Raw genomic sequence first — 20,105 nt, forward strand, 5'->3', positions numbered from 1 at the left:
ATTATCAGATCATTGTTTGACACCTCTGTATCAAGTAATTAGTTCAAGAAGGCAATTTATTTCAAATAGATAATCAGTGCTTTTCTGTATAGTTAGTGCTGAGCCTGCCTCTCTAACCACCCTGGGACTCCCTCGAGTAACACAGCAGCTCACGCGACACATTATTCTCACACTAACTTTTCAGTTTTCTTTAATTGTATCTTTAATTCAAGTCCAACCATCCGCCCTAAATCCCCATGACCACTAAACCATCTCCTGAAGCACCATATCTATCATTTTTTTTACCACCTCCAGGGATGGTGCCTCCACCACATCCCTGGGCAGCCTGTTCCAATGTCTCACCACTCTTTCTGTGAATAAATTTTTCCTAATATCCAGCCTGAACCTCTCCTGGTTCAACTTGACCCCATTTCCCCTTGTCATATCTCTGGTCACTAGGGAGAAGAGGCCAATGCTCACCTCACCACAACCTCCTCTCGGGCAGTTGTAGAGAGCAATGAGGTCTCCCCTCAGCCTGCTCTTCTCCAGGCTGAACAGCCCCAGCTCCCTCATCCTCTTCTCATAAGACTTGTTCTCCAGACTTCTAATCAGCCCAGTTACCCTTCTCTGCACCCTCTGCAGCACCTCAATGTCTTTCCTATACTGCAGTGCCCAAAACTGCACACAGTGCTCAAGGTGCAGCCTCACCAGGGCCAAGTAGAGGGGCAGGATCACCTGCTGTGTTTTCCTGCGTGTAATTTTCTGGGTCATCCTTCTGTCCCTTCATGTATATGGGGGTTAGATTGGCTGATTTCCAGTCTGGCACCTCTCCAGTCAGCCAGGACTGCTGATAAATGGTGGAAAGTGGCTTGGTGAGCATCCCTGCCATCTTTTCCAGCACTTATGGGTGCATTCCATCTGGCTCCATACATTTGTGCACATGTATATGGTGCATCTGGTTACTGACCATGTCCTTATGCATTGGGGGGGATCATTCTGCTGCCCGTCCCTGCCCCCTAGCTTAGGGAGCTGGATTTGCTCTGGTCCTGTTGCTAAAGACTGGGGTAAAGAAGTAGTTAGTTTTTTTATAACATGACCTGGCCACACACTGAAGGGAAGGAGGTTACTTAGGGTCAAGGGGCTTCCACTGTGCCATCAATCAAATTGTAACATAAACAGCTTCCAGCACAACCAGACCTACATCAGACTACTTTTACTTTTGATATGAAGCTAAAAGCTTGGTCTACATATGGTCACCATTTTTTCTTAACTTTCAACTGAGTCAGGGACTTGTTTGGGTAAGGATATTCAGTGCACTGCACCAAATGTATCTGAGAAGATAACAATAATGGATTTAGTATCTCTTCCTTCAGCAGCTGAAGACATAAAATAGAACACACCACCAAGAAAGGTTTATTGATTCTACTTACTCTGGTTTTTGATGAGCACTCTGGTCATCTAGGTGTGTTTTGCAAACATTATTTCTTAACGCACCTGGCCCTAACAGTCATAATCCTGTTAGACAAGTTCACATAAGGATCAGACTGACTCCTCACTAAAAAATAATTTGAATGGTTATTTTTGCTTGAACCAACAGTGAACTGGAACCATTATATCAGAGTGTTCATGGGACTTAGGACAGGTCTGAATTATTTTTGAAAGGACTTTCAGCTCCCTAGATAAAACCAAAGTAAAAATTCATGTAAACAAGTTAAAAGAAGGTTTTGTCAGTGAGATTCTACACAATGAGGGAGTATCACTGCTTATGTCAAAGTTTGCTGTCACTAATGTTTTACCAGAGTGTCAAGGTTGGAAGTGGCATTCCAGAAACCCAAGAGCTGTAATTCTGGGTAAGTAAATTTATGCTGAGCAAGGCAAGTAAGGCAATACATTTAAAACCCCAACATATTAATAGTCTGTTTATTTAAACAAAAGATTCTTCTACCATATGGGGTTACAAGAGAGATTAAAACAAAGTGGATGAAAATTAATCATAAGTGACAAAGAACTTCTGCAGAGATACACTCCTGCTAAGGATCAGGACTTTATACCTTTTCACACATATCCCATAAGGCAAATGAAGACATAAACTGTAATTTCTCTCCATCTCCCATGCTCTCTCTCATGCATACACATGAGTTATAGGAAATACCATTATGCCCCTGGACACAAACCTAATTCCAGAGTACATAAAGGTTCACACAGTGACGTGGCTTTCTGAGTCTTGACCACTGTAGAAGTGTGATCCAGCTCTGTGCCTACAAACTACCAGCCTTGGTAGATGGGAGAGCTCCTGGTTAACCTGGCCTCCCCACCGCTTGTGTTATCTTCAGACAACATGCTTATAGCCTCATCTGTCTGCTGGCTGTCAGTTGTTGACACCTTCTTTGAGTCGTGGGTGCTACTTTGGTAGTTCACGGGTGAGGGATAGGCATTTTCACCCGCAGTTGATGAGGACATTGACTCCCAGGGAATTTCTCTCTTGCGCCATTTCAGGTCCACTCTCAAGCCAGTCCAGCCATAGAAAGCCAACGTGAAGAGGAAGCCTTGCATTGGGTTAAGGACTGCCTAGGAAAGAGAAATGCAACAGGAGTTGCACCAGCAAGGCTTCATTTTGAACTCCAGCAAAACATTTTGCATGCATTAACAACTTCCCTTTCATTGAACAGCTGCTGTCTTTAAAAGATGTGATCTGCATGCAAATAAAAGCGTATGTTGTCCTCACTCAGACCCAAACAAGTCAGACTGAAATACCATGACCTATTGTTCCAAGATGCTGAGGCCATCCCTATGGACAGTAAGGATGAAATGGTTTTCTAGCATGACTTTTAGCTGGTCAAGGCCCTGGTGTGATTTTAACATTCTCCACAAGCTCTAGACTTTCTTATTCACAAAAGCAAATACCATATTTTTCACTAGAAGCCAAGTCAAATATATGAGAGTAGACAATAGCACACACGGTCATGTTTTTAAAAATAGCAGGAATTGATCTGTCTAGAATTACTTCATGCCCCTGAGCCATTAAAAATATCCATCACAGCGGGATGGAAGAAAGGGGAGAGACACTGAAAAAGAAAATCCCAAGTGATTTAAGAAAAAATAAAAATTGTCTCTGTGCTGTGGGTTGCTTGGCCAGTAAGTGGCTTTAACTGTTTCCATTTTTTCTCAATAGGCAAGAACAAATTATTTTTATAGCCAATTTAAAAAATAGCTCAGTTCCTTGACCTGTCCTCCTGCTCTGCAGGTGAACAGAAGCAGAGTCCCTGTGACATGAATCTGTTCACTCCTTATCAGGGGAGAAGGTTCTACCAAATCAGTTCAATTGCTTAACCCTTCAATGCAAAATGGCTCAAGGGCTTAGCTACAGAAAGCATGCCCAAGCCTTACAGATATTTAACAGGTCTAGAATAAACTATCTTGGAAAAGGAACCTGCAATATCACCTCTGAAAAATCCCTTGCCAAATATTTCATCTGCATCTTGCAGCTGTTTTCTGGTTCATTGCTTTCAAGATTTTTCATGTGTTTCTCCCCAAATACTTATCCAAATGTCATGATAGAAGATGCAATTATTCTTTATAATAAAGAAAAGCCTAGTTACAAACAGCAAATTACCAGAAAAGGCCCCTTTTATTGGGAAACTTGTTTTATGGTAGAGGTTAGCAAGGCTAGACTAGAATTTATTGTAGTGATCTGTTCTGGATCTTAAAATGGGAGCAATCACAGAGAGAACATATGTTCCAGTAAACAGCAGAAAAAGTTGGCCTTTGGTAAACTTTTGGTGAAGTTTATATGTGAAAAGCAATCTCAGTGATTACTGCTTCCTCTCTTATTTTCTGCTTTTCTTTCTTCATTTTCAGTGTTAATAACCCCAAAAATCATAAACCACCCACTACACTGGTGCTATTCCAGCAGTCCTATAATTTCCGAGACGAAGCAACATCACGGCTGACCTACCATTATGATCCATGTGATCAATGCAGCACTTCTGATGTTTTTCAGGGGCATGTCATTGATATCTGGCTGCATTTCGAGGTAGAACAAAAGGCTCTCATTGATAATATTGCATGACCAGCTATTGTAGGAATAAAGAGAAAGAGAACAAGGCAGTTATATATATATATGTGTGTGTGTGCATATGTAAAATATGCGTTATTTTCAGATTAGTGTGTGTGTGTGTGCGCATATGTAAAATATGCGTTATTTTCAGATTATATAAATTAGGATCACTAATAAAGAGAATGAGATTTTATTTTTTTGTGATGTTAAGCCTCAGTCTGAAGGAATCAGTAGGTCTCTGAGAACAATCACAAGACACCTGTTAGCCCAGACTTAGACAAAGAAATCAATACAACAAACAAACAAGCAATTCAATAACCTGATCACTTGAGCTTGCCACAGAACAGAAAATGTAGGATAAAACTGAGATTTTGAACAACTTTGATCCATAACAGGAACAGCATTCATGCTGACTTCTTTCACATGTGTCTTAAAATCTCACAGATAAGGAAGCCAAATATATGTTTGGTGTTGTAAAAGGCTGCACAAACTCTAGCTGGAGTTAGCATATTAGGGTTAGATTACAGCATATTTTCAAAATGTGCATTATAAAACCTACAAAACAAAACCAAATTGGACTTTAAACCCCTTAAAATGTCATAAATGTTTTGGAATAAAGGTAATTTCTGTTTCCAAAGAAGGATAAGTATAATCAAACTTCATCCTATTAAAGAAACTGATGATATTCTACACTAAATAAAGGTTTTAGCAAGTGGCTGTAACTCCTTATGACTTCTAAAGAGTCAGATCAGCATTTCCTTGTAGTTCTATTGCAGTGTCAGAAAGGAAACCATCAGCATTCATGTCATGCTTTCTAAAGGGGTTTATACACATCCTTCTTGCAATTATGTTTTCATCACAGTGTAAAACCTCCTGCTCCTTCTCAAATCTGCAGGCATCGCTTCAACCCCAGGTTGCCCCAACACTGTCTTTGACTAACTCATCTCATATTTGACCTCTGGGATGGAAGGGCATCTTCCTTAAGTTTCTGAGATGGGGACTACTTCAGCCTTTCCCCATAGTAACCTTTGAGGCAGTTTTACACTCTAAAGTTTATTTTTTGTCAGGAGACCAAAATCTGAAACTAGAGCTGTGTTTATATTTTGTAATAGAAAATCCAAGAATAGAAATAAACAAATGTCCCCACTGTGTCCATGGGGAACTGGTCCATCCTTTTATGCTCGCTTGCAGACCAGCAAGCTGGCCACCATTCCTCAGATTGCAGGGGACTTCTGTGGTGCCTCTGGGCTCCAGAATAAGGCTTGCTCTTTCCACAACTCTGGAAGCCTGGCTAAACCCCTGCTCATTATTTCAGCAGATTCCAGGAAGCAATGCTGGAGGCTTGTTCACTGCTCTCTCTCCCTCTCTTCTGCTGGATACCCCACCCTTCTCAATAGAATCCTCTCTCTCGAGACAAGCAGACTCTGTGTTTCCCCAAGACAAGACAATAATTTCCCTCCAGAACACTCTTGTGTACAGCAGTCAAGAGAAGATAAAAAGTCAGCTTTTCTCCCTGCTCATCTTTTTTATGAAACATACATACCTGTGCACAAAAGAAAAAACAACCAAACAAAAAACACGAACAAACAAAACCAACAACAGCAAAAAAACAAAACCAAACAAACCACAAGAGTACAAACTGTTAAATTTGGCCAAACCATCTCACTAGTCCAGGGCTATTGCTTTCCTTCCCGTCACTTGCGTTACTCATGTAGGTAGTAAACACTTCACAGCAGGGACCATTTCTTGCTAGGTCATTGCACAGACCCTTGCAGAGTGGATCACTGCTCCTTCTGGTGCTTTTATTGCTGTGTGATACCTGTGGCATCACAGCAAAAACTATTTCCACAAAAGCAGGCCCTTTTTCATCTCAGTTTTGCTCTGTGTGCCTCCAGTACCTTCAGTTTCAGTCATCACTTCACTGGATGGGGCTGCAGAAGCAGAGGCACAGGCATCTGGGGATGAGATGTGCATGCTTCCTCCTTCCCCACTTCCCTTGCTCCATCTCTCCTCCCTAACTCCTTTCTGTCCTACTGTTTTCACGGAGGAAGATGGAATATTAAAAATATATATATAAAAATTAAATGATCAGTATCCTAGAGAGATTTCTGTCATATAACCCTCTATTTCCAGTTGATATCCATGCTTTTTTCACACACTTGAGATCTGCAGACCACAGTGGCAGGGGCATTATGCAACCACAGTGAGGACCACGCAGGCAGTCTTAGAAGCATATTTATTGTAGGTGTTCAGTGATGTGTTTGGTGACAAGAGGCTCTGAAAAATCTCAAGTACAGAAAGCCCACAGTGCTGGGGAGCTCCTGTTCCAGACAACTTTAGTCTATGTCAAACATTTATTTTTTTTTTCTTTTGTTATTGTTTCTTGGGGTTGTTTTCCTGTTGGTTAAATGTTTTTATCACTTCCTCACAGCCTTGTGATGCTACATGAGTGATTCAGCTACTTTGTGAACTAGTTTAGAACTGCTTCGTCCTTAGACACTTTCCCTTCCAAGCAAAAAGAGAAAGAAATGAGGCAACTCATCAGACTCTGTTGTTCATCCTGACCCTCTCTAGCTGGGAAAATACAGTTTAAAATATAATACCACAAATGCACCTCTTACCAAATAATGAATACCAGCATAATTTTGAAGAATCGGATCTGGATCTCTGTCCCCAGACGTCTCTCATTCTCTGTGTAAATCCCTTGTCTCCCTTTCAGCAAGGAGGCAACTGGAAAGTATGCAATTACGTTCATTAATACATGTGCATCTTGTTAGTTATAGGCACAGAGATCCAGAAGATAGATGTCTGTAAGGAGGGAAAAAAGGAACGGATGGATTTGCCTCCAGCAGCAGTTTAGAAGCTGCAAGAACTATAATCAAGGAATCTTACATATAGCCTGATATTAAAGGAAAAGGTCCCTAACTTTACTTTCCTTACTAAAGGAAAGTCCATCCGTTATGGCTTCCTAAAATGGGTGATGTCCCACTAGCTGTATTTGTTTCTCTCAATCCCACTGAAAACAGACAATAGTATGGTCAACATACTTTTCTTTTGTAACAAAAAGGTAGGCTTACAATATCTATATAATGTGTGATATAAAATGTGCCTATTATATGATGTTCAGACTGAAATAGAATACATTTTATCTTATTATGCACATTATGCTTCATTATGCAACTGATAACAGCATCAGCTACACCTTTAAAACTTGAAGGTGCAGCGTCAGCAAAAATAGACAGTTTTGCCACATGCTCTTCAGATGTCACAAGGAATATACATATGCACAAAACCAAATATACCCAGTGTATATTTTCCCACAAAAAATATAAACTTCTTGTAGGAACAATTTTTTTGAGGAACAGCTGTTCCTTTGAAAATGTGTGTTACTGGGGATGCAGTGTAGGTGGGATGAAGACTGAACTGAGAATACAAGGGCTTCTGTTGCTGCTTTTCTATATTCAATATGTAGATGATAAGTAGGAATTCAGGTACTGCAAACTTCTAGAACCATATTACATGCAAAGTATGCATTGAATCTGTGGAGCTTTTTTAGTCTCATTTTTTCAAAGCCTAGATAATAAATTAAATGGAAACTTCAAGATTGCATCTGATTTGTGTACAATTCCCATTTGTTTCTTAATCTCAGATTCAGGAGAGAAAAAATCTAATAATATTGTATTATTTTTTTAGCTCCATGTCTGCCAAGAAGCTAAATCAATTATCAGATCTCACCCTCATAATCCTTACACCAGAATACATTACATTTTAAAAATCCAGGTTGGTACCAATGCATGGTAGAATAAGGCATCCACACTGCCTGAAACACTTTAAATCAAGGGTCCTTTAGTAACATAGAAACATCTTTGCCAATCTGTAGTAGAGGTTTATAACAGCATAGCTTGAGTATGTCATCTGAGTGTGTCTCTAGGGCAAACTTCCCATCCAGATGGTATCTTCATTTCAACAGGCACTTCACTCCCACCCTTTGCTGTATCTTTATGATTTAATGAGGAGCTATCCCACACCACTGAATACACTTTTTACATTACTTTTTTGCTAAATAACACATACTGACTCACGCTGACCATTAGAAACATACCTGCTGATACTGTCCTCCTAAACAGGATAGGGTTGACCACCAGCACTAGCAGGAGTGGGGCGTAGGTCGTGATATAATGTGGGATTGCATGCTCCAAGCCATTTTCACAGCTGAGAAGAAAACATTAAGAGCTTATGCTTTTTTTCACCCTCTCCCCCATGTCTGACAGTTCTGGCTATTTTATATGGCATCTTTAACTTAAATGAATGGGATTAAGCAAACATCCTAAACTTTCATTTCATGGACCTTCAGCAGCAGCTTACATGAGACACAAAGTTATTAACATGCACTGTCAGTGCATTTTTCTTGAATTTAAAGGGACAAATACAGAGCTGAAATCATGACCGAGAGAGCAGTGGCTGACAGCAGAAGCACTGTCACAGCAACTATCAACCAGCAGTATTCCCAAGTGCCTGTCTCACTGGATGTATTTCTGCAGGGCCCATGGAAACCCAGGCAGGTATTTCCAGGAGTGCACTGACTCAGTGGAACACACTTGTCAAGGACCAAAAAAGCCCAACATTTGAACATCTGCCTCTAAAGCTGACTGAAAACACATTCAAATGAGCAGAGAGTGCTAAGATTTTACGGGCTGTTCCCAAAGCCCTGCTTACCTGGAGAGAGAAGGGTAGTAAAGCAGTGCAATTCCCTCCACACAGAGCAACACTGCCAGGCCCCAGGTCATCATGTGGTACAGCACAATCGTACTGCAGGCACCAACCACAACAACAGGAGTGATTAACAACATGAAACCTTACACTTTGCACATTGCAACATAAAAATAAGACCCTCACTGAAACGGAGCTTTACAGATAGGAAATGTTGTAGAACAACACTGACAGTACATTAAACTAAGGCAAGCAGGTGGGCTCCTTTCAGAAAGAGGATGAGCCAAAGCAGTCATTCAGGCTCGCATGCAGACCTCCTGTGTGCTCCAGCTTGTAGGGTGGAAAGCTGTTTCCTTATGCCCAAATCCCCAGAAGGAACCCCTGCATCCTTCATTTCTCCCACAGAGAGCAAATTAGGGGATTAAAATTTAAGAAGGGAGCTGAACAGTCAAATAAAGCACACTTCTGTAATTTTTAGAGAATTAGGTTTCTCTTAGGGTAGGGAGGTTCTGATCTGTGAGTGTTGGAAGTTGTTCATTCTTTCATTTTTTACTCTGATCTCAGGCCTCAATACACATGATTTTTGTTTTGTTTTGTTGGGGTTTTTTTGTTTATGATATTTGTTTTGTTTTGTTGGGGTTTTTTTGTTAATATGGGTGGAAGAAGAAGGTAGGTCCCAGTTGTTTCACACTAGAAGTATGTGACTTCTCAAAATCAAGTTTCTCCAGTACCTGACTGATCAGCATTATCTGGGTACAGAGTCACATAATTCCATGTTAAGCAGTAGCCACTGAAGGTCATTTTGCCCTTCTAACAACCAACTTAACATCTTATGTTTTCTGCTTGGCATTAAAGCACTGTACTTCCCAAAGTGTTTAGGTTCTTCTGTTACAGGCATAGCAGAAGAAAACGTAAATATATACAGTTTTTTCTCAAAAATGTTACAAACACAATCATAAACATAATAATGACAACACTGAGAAGTGGATAAAATCTGAGAAAAAAAATGGAAAAGTAACTATATGAAATCTGGCATTTTCCCATTCCCACTTTTCATTTTCAGGATAACTGTTTTGCCGCAAGTATCAAATTCAGATACAGAGTAGGGACAAACATAGTATCTCACTGCAATAAGGTTTATAGAGCCTGATCTGCTCCCGATTTTTCCAAAGGTCAAATGAATTCAGTTACATTTAAATTCTTGTTGGACATGAACAAATCAATATCTGAGCATTGCCCTGGCAATTTAACCACTTAACACACCATTTATCCACAATATTACCTGGCAACCGTATGAACATCAGATGTTTGTACAAGCTTCACTTACACACTTAGATAGCTGCAGTCAAACATGGACATACAGTGTTGAAAGGAAAATGACAAACTCAGAGCTTTAATTCTGGTACCTCAGTCCAGCTGATCTTCTTACCACCAAGTAAGAATCAATGGCGTAGCAAAACAGCCACCAGAAGCCAGCGCTATATAATAGCTGGATCCACATCTGCAGGGAAAAAAGTGCCAAATGTCACAGCTGCTCCCCATGTGCCACTGGGGACTCAAGTCTTTAGCCTCGTGATTGGTTCTTCCTATTTGTGTCTTTTCCATCTGAGACTGTGAAGTATGAATTCTCACTCAAAATCAAGTCATAGGTTAGTTGGGCAGCATTTGCTTTCACAGCTCATCCTGTTGCTTAGAAAACCTGTTATTTACCTTTCCAGTCCTATCCCTCAGTGTTGTGAGTCAAGCCCAAACTAAGATTCTTACATACTAAATTTAGAAGGAGGATGCTTTAATTGTAGGTTAAAACTTCAGCAGTTTTTCAGTAGCTGAGGCATGAAAATATAACTGAAAACAGCACACCTATGCATTGTGGGTTCTGCATGTGGCAGGCATTTATTTGGCATACAATAAGCTGACTCAGGGAACAGTTACTAAGAAAAAAGGTCATTAACAATAGTATCACTCACCTTCTGGAAAATAATTATCCATACTGAACTCCCTGACTGATTTCTTCAACAAAAATCCACAAGAAACAGGTTCAAGTCAAGTCAAATTCCACAGCATTAGTGAGCTGGCCCCATGCATTTTTCCTGTGAGCCTGTATAAGATAAGTGACCCTCCTTTGCTTCTGTTTATAAATTCTAATTTTTTTCCCCAGAGGAACTGGCTTTTTGCAATAGTCTGGAACTATTTTAATACACAGATTAATTTCCCTCAGACCTCTCTTCCAGTTCTCATCTAAATATCTTTTATCACAGCTCCATGGTACTATCCTTTTACAGCTGGAAACCAACATATTTGTTGCGGAGCTAAACAGCAGTGAATAGAGAGCTGCCATTTCTTCCTCCAAAAGATAAATCAAGTTAGGAAATATTTCCTTCCACCATGAGTGTAGACCCTGCTTCTAGTTATTTGTGACATTAATTTGTCAGTATTTAATTAAAATACATTGCTAGTGCACATTTTTTGCTACTGAACAGGAGTGCGATAAAATTTGCTAGTGCACAGGAGTCAGAAAACAAAATTCCAGGCTTCCTTTAATGCACTTTATCCATAACACTCAGCATGTAACTTCATCTGCACTTTTGTACATTTACAGTCAAAAAACTGCACAATTTACTATATGCACACACAGACATACAAAAAAACCCCTGTGGGGTCTTTCCACCCTGAAAATTCAACTTAGACAAGACTGTCTCCAAAAATAATACAGATCAGATGTACCTAAAGCCAAAGTCTTCATACACTACCTCACTTTTTTGCAAAATTACACATTTTGCTACAGCACCTGAGAGGATGCCCCTCTGCTGTCCAGAGGGCGTTATGCAAAGGAAATGTTTAAAGGCTTCACTATTTGGAGTTTTTGTTGGCTTGTGGGTAAGTGAAATCAAACAATTGTACTAAAAGAAAAATAAAATAGAATCAGAAACATTTTATTAACTCACACAAGAATATGATGGAGGAAGTGAGTGGAAGGAGTGTTATTTTTCATTCCAATATAATTAAATCTAAACTTAGGAAGTGACTCAAACTACAGAACTTTGCTGGAGCCCAAGTAAGGGAAAATAAAATCTGTGGTAGACCGCTATGCCACTCTTCATCTAACCTGGGATCAAAATGAAAAACAAACACTCTGCATGCCATACCTTTGTGACTGCCTTAAAAATAATATTTTTTGTGTTAAGAGCCAGAAAGTGACATTTAAGACATAGGGAAACATGGTTTTTAATAGGATGTTCTTGCTACAATATACTGATGTTGCTCATTTTTCCTTCCTCAAAGAAAAAATAATAATTTTTTTAAAAAATCAAAATTTGTATCTAATAAGCTAAACAAATATTTATGATGGAAATGAAAATTGATAGCATCCATAGATGTGTACAAGTGATATTTGCTTCTATAGCACAACACTATCACAAATGAAATTGTCATTATAAAGGCATATAAGGTACAGTGAGTTGCATTTTGGCACTTTTTTTTTAAAAAAAAAAACCTACTGGAGTTGAATAATTTTGTTTACAGGCAGCAAATCCTCTTCTATATTGTAAACATTGAATTGTAAAGCATTTACCAGTGCAAACCAAACTGATGGTTTCACAACCTGTTTGGGAATGTCTGTAGTATTCTTAACTCCTTCATATCCCCAACTTCAGTACAGCTCTGCCTGCCACTATCCCTGCACTCCTGCAACTGGCAAGTACTGGCCTTGTCAGGCCACACCTGGAACTCTGTTCAGTTCTGGTCCCCACTACACAAAAAAGATGTGGAGAGGCAGGGGAGGGTCCAGAAAAGAGCCACAAAAGTTATCAAAGGACTGGGAAGCCTGTGATATGAGGAAAAGCTGAGAGAACTGGCCTTGTCCAGCCTTGAGAAAATAAGGCTCAGTGGAGATCTTATCACCATATTAATGTACTTAGAGGGTGGCTACTAAGAAGATGGAAAGTCCCTTTTTTCAGGGAGTCATGTGGAAGACACAAGGGGTAATGGGAGTAAGTTACTCCTGAGAAGATCCCAATAGGACATTGGAAGAAAATGTTTAACTTTGAGAACAGTCAGACTTTGGAATAATCTCCCCAAGGAAATGATGGATTCCCCAGCACCGGACACTTCTAAGACTCAGCTTGACAGGGTACTGGGCCACCTCATCTAAGCTGTGCTCCTACCTAGAAAGGTTGAACCAGATATCCTTGAGGTCCCTTCCAACCTGGCATTCTATGATTCTGTGATACTACAAAAAGCCTGGGAACAGCATAGCACCCTGCCCGCCCAGAGCCAGGCTTCCAGCTTGAGGCATGAATGCACTTGCAGAGGTGTGGCAGAGGCTTCAAACCATCATAGCCAGGCTCTGACTCACAGCTGAATTTCCTCTTGGACACAGTGGTTTGCTTTTCAGACTCCCCACGCTGTCAACCAGGTGCAGGAGCAGGGGAGATTATCTCAATACCTACCGCACTCCCCACACAGAACACAGAAGGCCACACGTCAGTCCCGTTCACCACAGAAATGTTAGCTATGAAGCCTGGGAAGCCCAACCATACACTTGACCTGAAGATTATACCTAAAGAAAATAAATAAATAAATAATGAAGCACTAATGCTTTGAATCTGCTGCTGTGACTTGAGTCACATGCCTCTCCCCAGCCACATATTTCACATGGCAGCCCAGATTTTGTGCATTCACAGCAAGGCCATGGCTGCTGAGGACCAGAGCAGGAGCAACTGCACTATTTAAACATCCTTGTAATCACTCAGGAAAAGCAGCCCCCAGAGTCTGAAGCTGCTGGGACTTGAAATGGTAAATAGATTAAAATCTCACCTACAGGTAGTGTCACGCACTTCCCTAGAATATATTTTGCAACATTTAACAGATTGACATAAAATAGTAACTAACTATCTGCAGTTTTACAGGTTTCACATGCTAATATTAATTTCTCTGTAATCCCTCATTGCAAAAAAAAAGTTATTTCCTACTTTTTGCTGTCTTCATTTTCACAGTCTCAGGACCGAACAAAGCAAGACTGCCATTAGGTGAGAATAATGCCCATTTAAAAAAAATTAACTTACTGTTTGTTAGTGAGATTTTCTGGGTTTGCTTGAAATAGGCATTAAAGCATCAACATATAGCAGTCCAAAACCCGCCAGGTTTCTCACCAAGAGGGAACAGTTTCCTACCCACTGAAGGGAATTTAATTCAAAGGCAATGGTGGATAAATAGTTTGAGTTTGCCAGTGAAGGAGAAAGGAGAAAAATAACTTTATCTATTGCTGGCCTCGTATGACTGAAAAGACCTTTTCCAAGGTGCACACACACTTTTACCCTATCTTCCTTTATTTCCCCCTCTGTAATTTGTTTTGTTGTTGGTACTTAACTATGCACTGTGACAGAACCTGGCTAGGTGCGAAAGGCAAAAAGATATAAAATCCTACTCCCTTTCCAGGCAGTGAGAGAGACTTGTAAAAGAGTACTACTTCTGTTATCTACCGTGAAGAAAAAAAATGTTATTGTAGGAAAAAACTCATCCAACTCATCCTGTATTTTCATGGCATGTGTTAAGGTAATTTATAACTTTACACCAGATTTGACAGTAAATGCCATAGACTGACAGGACTGATGTAGGCACATTAGTTTCAATTAGACTCATGGGTTTTGTTTCATTCTGTGTTGTTTTATTCCTCCAGCCTATCAGTTAGGGGCCAGGCAGCAGTCTGTCCTTGATAAAGGATCTTTGCTTGCATTTCAAAAGCCTGTGTCCAGCATGATTTGTATACAGCTGCAATTCAAATTCTTTTGCAGTGGATGAGAAGTGGGTGGCACATGAACAAAATGGCAAACTTGGCCTGAGAGGATTTAAAAACATATAGGAAGTGCTTCTAAAACGTAGTCCTAAGGCCCAGCTATGTGATGGCAGCTTTAGCTTTAAATATGCTGCCTCACCTCCATTTCTTTGCCTTCCTCTGAGAACCAGCCACTGTTTGGGGTTTTAATTTGTTTTAAATGAGAGATTTTTGGTGTAGATTTGTCAAGAGTTTTTACTTCTAAAATATAGTAATTAAACAACACCTTTCTCCCCCAAAGGCCCCTCATTTTCTGATCTCACAGTCCAAATCTTCCCGTGAATACATACAGCACGCTTCCCTCAGAAGTCTCTGCCGTCTACTCACCAGCTCCATTTGGGTATAGAACCTCAGAGCAACAGGAGCCTGCTACAGAAAGGGCGAGGAACATCAAGCTGGTGCTTACCTAAGCCACCAATGATGTCACATATAGAGATAAGGAGAAGGATGGTGGAAGAGGAGGAGGCTTTGAGCATCTTCCGCGGGCTCTGTCCCTTCTTCGGCAGGAGCTGCAGGACGGTGAGGAGCAGGCTGACGGAGGCGCTGCCGATGCAGACCCCGCAGAAGACGGTGGGTTGGAAGTCCATCACGAGCTGCGTGGCTGCATCCCGGTTCGGGCAGCAGTAGGTTTCTAACCTGGGAGACGCCATGAAGCATCCGGCTGGCAGAGGGGACCCACAAGCAGGAGAAACTGGTGTTGCCTCCGCAAGGCAGCGTTCGCTTTTTCTTCACCCTCCCCATTAGTCCTCGGCGGTGAGAATCACGCGATTGATGGATCATGTGCTGCCGCTGCTGCTAGAAGTAAATCCCCTAGAGCTGCCTTTCTCAGCCTCTCCTAGCAAGGAGATCAGATCCGAACAAGAAAGCACAGTGTAATCTGAAACATGCCCCATGCTTGCTCGGAGCCATTGGCAGCAGTTCACTCGCATATTTCTGCTTGCACAGCCTGTGATGCAGGAAGACTTAAACTCACCAGAGCATTGAAGATGGTTTAAACTAAATAAGGATGCAGATACCAAAGGAGAAGCATTACATTTTAATTGTGTTTCTTTTTAGCCTCAACCCACACAGCACCCTTTAATTACTGCAAATTAATTCAAAAAAATGAGTCCAGACACAGGCAGTCCCAGCCTTTAAAGGCAGGAGCAAGGCTATAAATACACACCCTCACCCAACTAAATTTTAGTGATCTATCCCACTCGTCACTGTAATTAAAACTAGAAACATTATATCCTATCACTGTAGAAAAAAATTACATTTAGGAAGACAATATTAATCTCATCTTATGTAAATCACGAGCACAACAAGTCTTCTTTAGCCTGTACTATCTGCATTGGATCAGCTTGACATGGAAAATTCCAGGAATTTTGATTTCTGAAGAATATTTGTTTTTATTTTTTTAATTTCTTGAGGGTTTAATATAAAAACATAAACTTCATCTGTAATATTTGCGTTACTTTATAAGACAAAATACATTAAGTCAGGGTCTTTTTAGACACAGCAGCAAATACTTGCAATCACAAATACAGACATAAATTCTCCCCTCTCAGCTGAGTTTCAAATTGTTTGTGTCAGGCCTCACCCCTCCAGAAAACCCATTTGTAGGAACATGCTCAGGAAATACAAGAGGGAGTATTGCCAACAGATGTGAAGCAAACTGGATGTTAAATAACAGAGACATGGATTTTATCATTGGTCCTTATATGAACAAATTACCTAATCTTTTATTTCTTCTATTCCAATGGCCTAGTTAATTTTGTAGCAGAAATTACGAAGGCCTGATGAATGACAGTGGGATGTTTTGTGTGCAGGTGTTATAAAACACAAAAGGTTTCAGCCAGCATGTTTACCTTCAGTAGGGAGAAGAGCTGTCAGTCCTGAGTAAAACGGTACCTGCTGAGTTCTTCATTACACAAGATACCTTATACACTTGATCCCAGCACAAGAACAAACCCCACTGAGCTCATGAGCCTGCTGACCACTGCTGGGGGACAGGTAGCCTCACCATGTGGGATGGCAGGAGCAGGGCTTGGGTGGCAAATTGGCAAGCCCAAGCTGCCTGGCACATGGTGCATCTACCCTGCCTGCTCCCAGGGGACTCCCCACTGCTCTGCCCCAGCTATGTCACTGGAAAAGCATGATGTTAGCTTGCAGATTCAGGATCCTACACACAGGTGTCCATATATTAGCATGGTGTCTTAAGTCTTGTATAGTCAATCAAGATCTTGGGCATCAAGCCTAGAGTCTAGACTTAGCCTAAAGAGCTGTTCAGCTCTTCCTAAAATAAATGCACATGGCCTGAATAGGCTCCAGTGACTGTAATGGGAAATGAGGAATGCACACCATTAAAGACTCAGGTAGCTGAGTTTGAGGCTGATTGTTACCTGAATGTTTTTTTTATGATTGTCAACATAAAGAGATTTACCTGCTTCATTCATGAGGACAGGTGAGTGACCTGGATGTGTCAATCCTATGTTTTGTTACTACCATGTATACAAAAATATACTGGAGACAGCAAGGTTGCAAACCAGATTGCCCTACTCCAGAAATACAAACTTGTGTGGAGGTTAAGGAGAGTACCTATGTTCTGTTGTCAGTACAATGTTGGGACTCCTCGGGCTACATTCCACCTCCGCTAGAGCAGAGGTGCACAAAGTTGCCACCTCTCTGTCAAGACACTGCATTGCAGTCTGCTTGGTTACTAAAGAAAAAAAATTACTCCACAGAGACAAATTATTTAAAATAAGGCAGCCGTATACCCCATACACAATGCAAATACATATAAATTAAACTATGTTTTCTCTTATTTGAAGGTAAATTTATATTGCGTGGTTTATACTTAGAGCAGCAAAACTTTTAGATTGTCAACAGAAAGATAAACTGCTGAAGCCTTTCATTTCCACTGTCAGTTTCTAAAGTTGTTCCTCTCCCTATTCCTGTGACCATTTTCTTACCTTCAAAAATTTGAAAAGCCTGTCAAGTTGTTATGCTGATCATTTATTCTAGTTTATAGATAGAAATGTTCTGTGTGTTTTGCTTTTTCTGGTTATCATCTGTTTTCACTGATCCTAACTGTGGTTTTCTAGTTTGCCCATGTGGGTGTATAATCTCATTATTGTAACTTCTCCCTCCCTGTAATTCAGTTCTTTTGAAACTACTTTCATTCCTCAGTTATAGTCTTATGCTCTAGAGATTATTTGTATCCTTCTCTCCTTTTCTCTCCACAGTTTTGTAAACCATGCACCCTGTTTTTATTGCTGTATTTGTCTGAGGGAGGATTGCTTTTTAACCTCTTCTGGGTACATTCCCTCCTACTCTCTTGAGATTTGATTACACAGTTACTCACAGAAGGAGTAAGTGATTTTTATTGGAAGAAAAGCACATGACCTATATCACACTTAATCCAAAAAGAAAATAAGGTGACTCATGAGTGAATGGATATCAGCCGCAGCACAATTAGATGTGTCTTTACATGTGGACATCTGAGGCTGAATGGGAGGTGGATCTGCCAAACTCATGAGGCAACTGAAATCTCAACTGGTAAGTTCTAGCGAGTCTCTGGCCCTCATTGCTGGGCTTGAAGTATAAAGAGTCAGAACAGTCAAATTCAAAACTGGTTTAGCAGTCTTGAAACTGAGATTAATTTGGCTTCTCAAGATTATGAAAATAAGAGGATAAAAGCTGAGGACAGAGGCAAAGGAAACAGAAAAGTAATGAAAGAAAGTGAGATAGGACTTACTTTGCCTTGTTAAGGAAACCTATTTAGTATTCAATAAAACATAGTTTTAAAGGTCCTAATTCGCTTCCCTCTGAAGTTATTGACACAGTTCCCACTTCTGGCAGTGGTAGGAAACAGACCCACAAATACATTCTATCTCTCATTTCTGCACCTAGGCAAGATCTCAGTTAAGCAAATGATGTAACTTGGAGACAACCATTAGCACGCATACAAGAAACATTTTAAAAACCCAAACCCTTAGCATTGCAAATACCAATCAATGAAATTCACAGTGCAAATACAACATTGCACAATGCTGAAAATTCCAGTCTTGGTTTTGTCCACTGGTAACAGTGTGCTCAGGAATGAGAACAACACTGTGCTCTTTGCAAGGAGACCGGGCAGGTACTCCATACACATAGCTTTTAGAAATACCTACTCACACTCTCCTTGGACTGAGACGTGATGTTTTTAGTCCATTCCACATTAATCATTAAGATGAAACTCTGGCTTGCCTGCTTCTAAGGGAAAGCAACAGGTTTACAAAAATATGGCAGGCAGGCATTTCTGCTGGTAAGGAGTGTGCCATAGCTTATGCTTCAGTGTGCAATTACAGATACTTTAATCACTGTTTTAATTAAATCTGGGACTACAGCAATCATTTACAAAGGAGAAGGAAATTTACAAACATAGAGATAGAGAAGAATTTATTTATGTTTCAGTGTACAGTTCAATGCATCACTGTCTGAATTTACAGCTTGCAATGCAGATCTTAGTTACTTTACAAATATAAACACGATATTTTGTTAACCATTCATGATGTTATAGTCTTTAACAGATTACCTGACAGAGCATTCTCAAACTGATGAAGGCTGGGTCTGTCTTCAAGCTAAATGGATGCAATAAAATCAGCTATGATCTCTGCAACAGATCTTGCAATATGTTCTTAAAGGCCTCAACATACAAATATTCTATATGCTTAGCATGATTCTTAAGACCTCCTGCAATTAGCTTGACTTTGGAAGAAATTACAAAATACATTCTTCCCATAATTATCAGTGCTAATTTTTAAAGCTGTTTTTAAATTGGCATTTCACTCAGTGCATAATGGAAATGAACTGGGAAATTTGCTCCCTGTTGTTTCTATTTCAAGTTTTCTGTAAATTTAGGCAAGGATATTAGAACAATAGTGATACTCAAAGTGTAACATCTGTCATGATTATAACTATTATACACTCCATTAAAAAGAACTGGAAGGAAACCAGAGGTATCACTTCCCTTCCCTCAGTGATTTGAATATAATTATAGAGTTGTAAATTATTAATTTACATCTAAGTATGGTGAACATTAATTTAAAATTATGAGAATGAATGTATCTTCTTTGCATAAAAATAATGATGTTTGAGTTCTTCTTTTAGGAATGAAAATACAAATACGTTAAATGAGAGTGCATTTGAACAGCTCACTAATTATGCATAATTGACTGATGCAACCGTGTTACATGTATTTTATTAACTTCTTATATAACTTCTGCAGGAAAATATTGTACCTGACTTTTGTTAAGAAATGTGCAAAATTGGTTATAGAAACTGTGTCTATTATGCAATTAAATTGGCAAACAATGTTTATATGGATGAAGTGCAAAATAGCTGAGTAGAAAAATGCATCTATAAGCTGAGTAGAAAACAACTTTTGCTTAGTGATCAGAAGAATAAAATCCCAGCTTCTCTATGACAATGCTGAGAATATTGCAGTCTTTGAATCTGCACTAAGACAGGTTTTGTGGCCACATTTCTGGACAAATTCCA

The 20,105-nt window shown here is 40.0% G+C and overlaps 1 protein-coding gene across 1 annotated transcript; it reads right to left on the minus strand.

The window, feature by feature from the left end:
* Positions 1–2,244: 2,244 nt before the first annotated feature.
* On the minus strand, positions 2,245–15,290 carry GPR143 (G protein-coupled receptor 143). The gene is made up of 8 exons (XM_010004646.1): positions 14,986–15,290; positions 13,195–13,304; positions 10,153–10,247; positions 8,753–8,845; positions 8,139–8,248; positions 6,658–6,766; positions 3,935–4,052; positions 2,245–2,547 (listed from the first exon to the last, which is right to left on the minus strand). The coding sequence occupies exons 1-8, from the start codon at positions 15,227–15,229 to the stop codon at positions 2,245–2,247; spliced, it is 1,182 nt and encodes a 393-aa protein (XP_010002948.1). The 5' UTR covers positions 15,230–15,290.
* Positions 15,291–20,105: the final 4,815 nt, after the last annotated feature.

The sequence above is a fragment of the Chaetura pelagica genome, unplaced genomic scaffold (genome assembly GCF_000747805.2).
Source record: "Chaetura pelagica isolate M959 unplaced genomic scaffold, ChaPel_1.0 scaffold178, whole genome shotgun sequence".
Classification (NCBI taxonomy): Eukaryota; Metazoa; Chordata; class Aves; order Apodiformes; family Apodidae; genus Chaetura; species Chaetura pelagica.

Coding starts and splice junctions, on each gene's coding strand:
- GPR143 (XM_010004646.1), bottom strand. CDS start 15,229: ATGGCGTCTCCCAGGTTAGAAACCTACTGCTGCCCGAACCGGGATGCA. Junction 10,248..13,194: donor TGTTCTGTGTGGGGAGTGCG/GTAGGTATTGAG, acceptor TTTTCCCTGCAG/ATGTGGATCCAGCTATTATA. Junction 4,053..6,657: donor ATGCTGGTATTCATTATTTG/GTAAGAGGTGCA, acceptor TTCCTACAATAG/CTGGTCATGCAATATTATCA.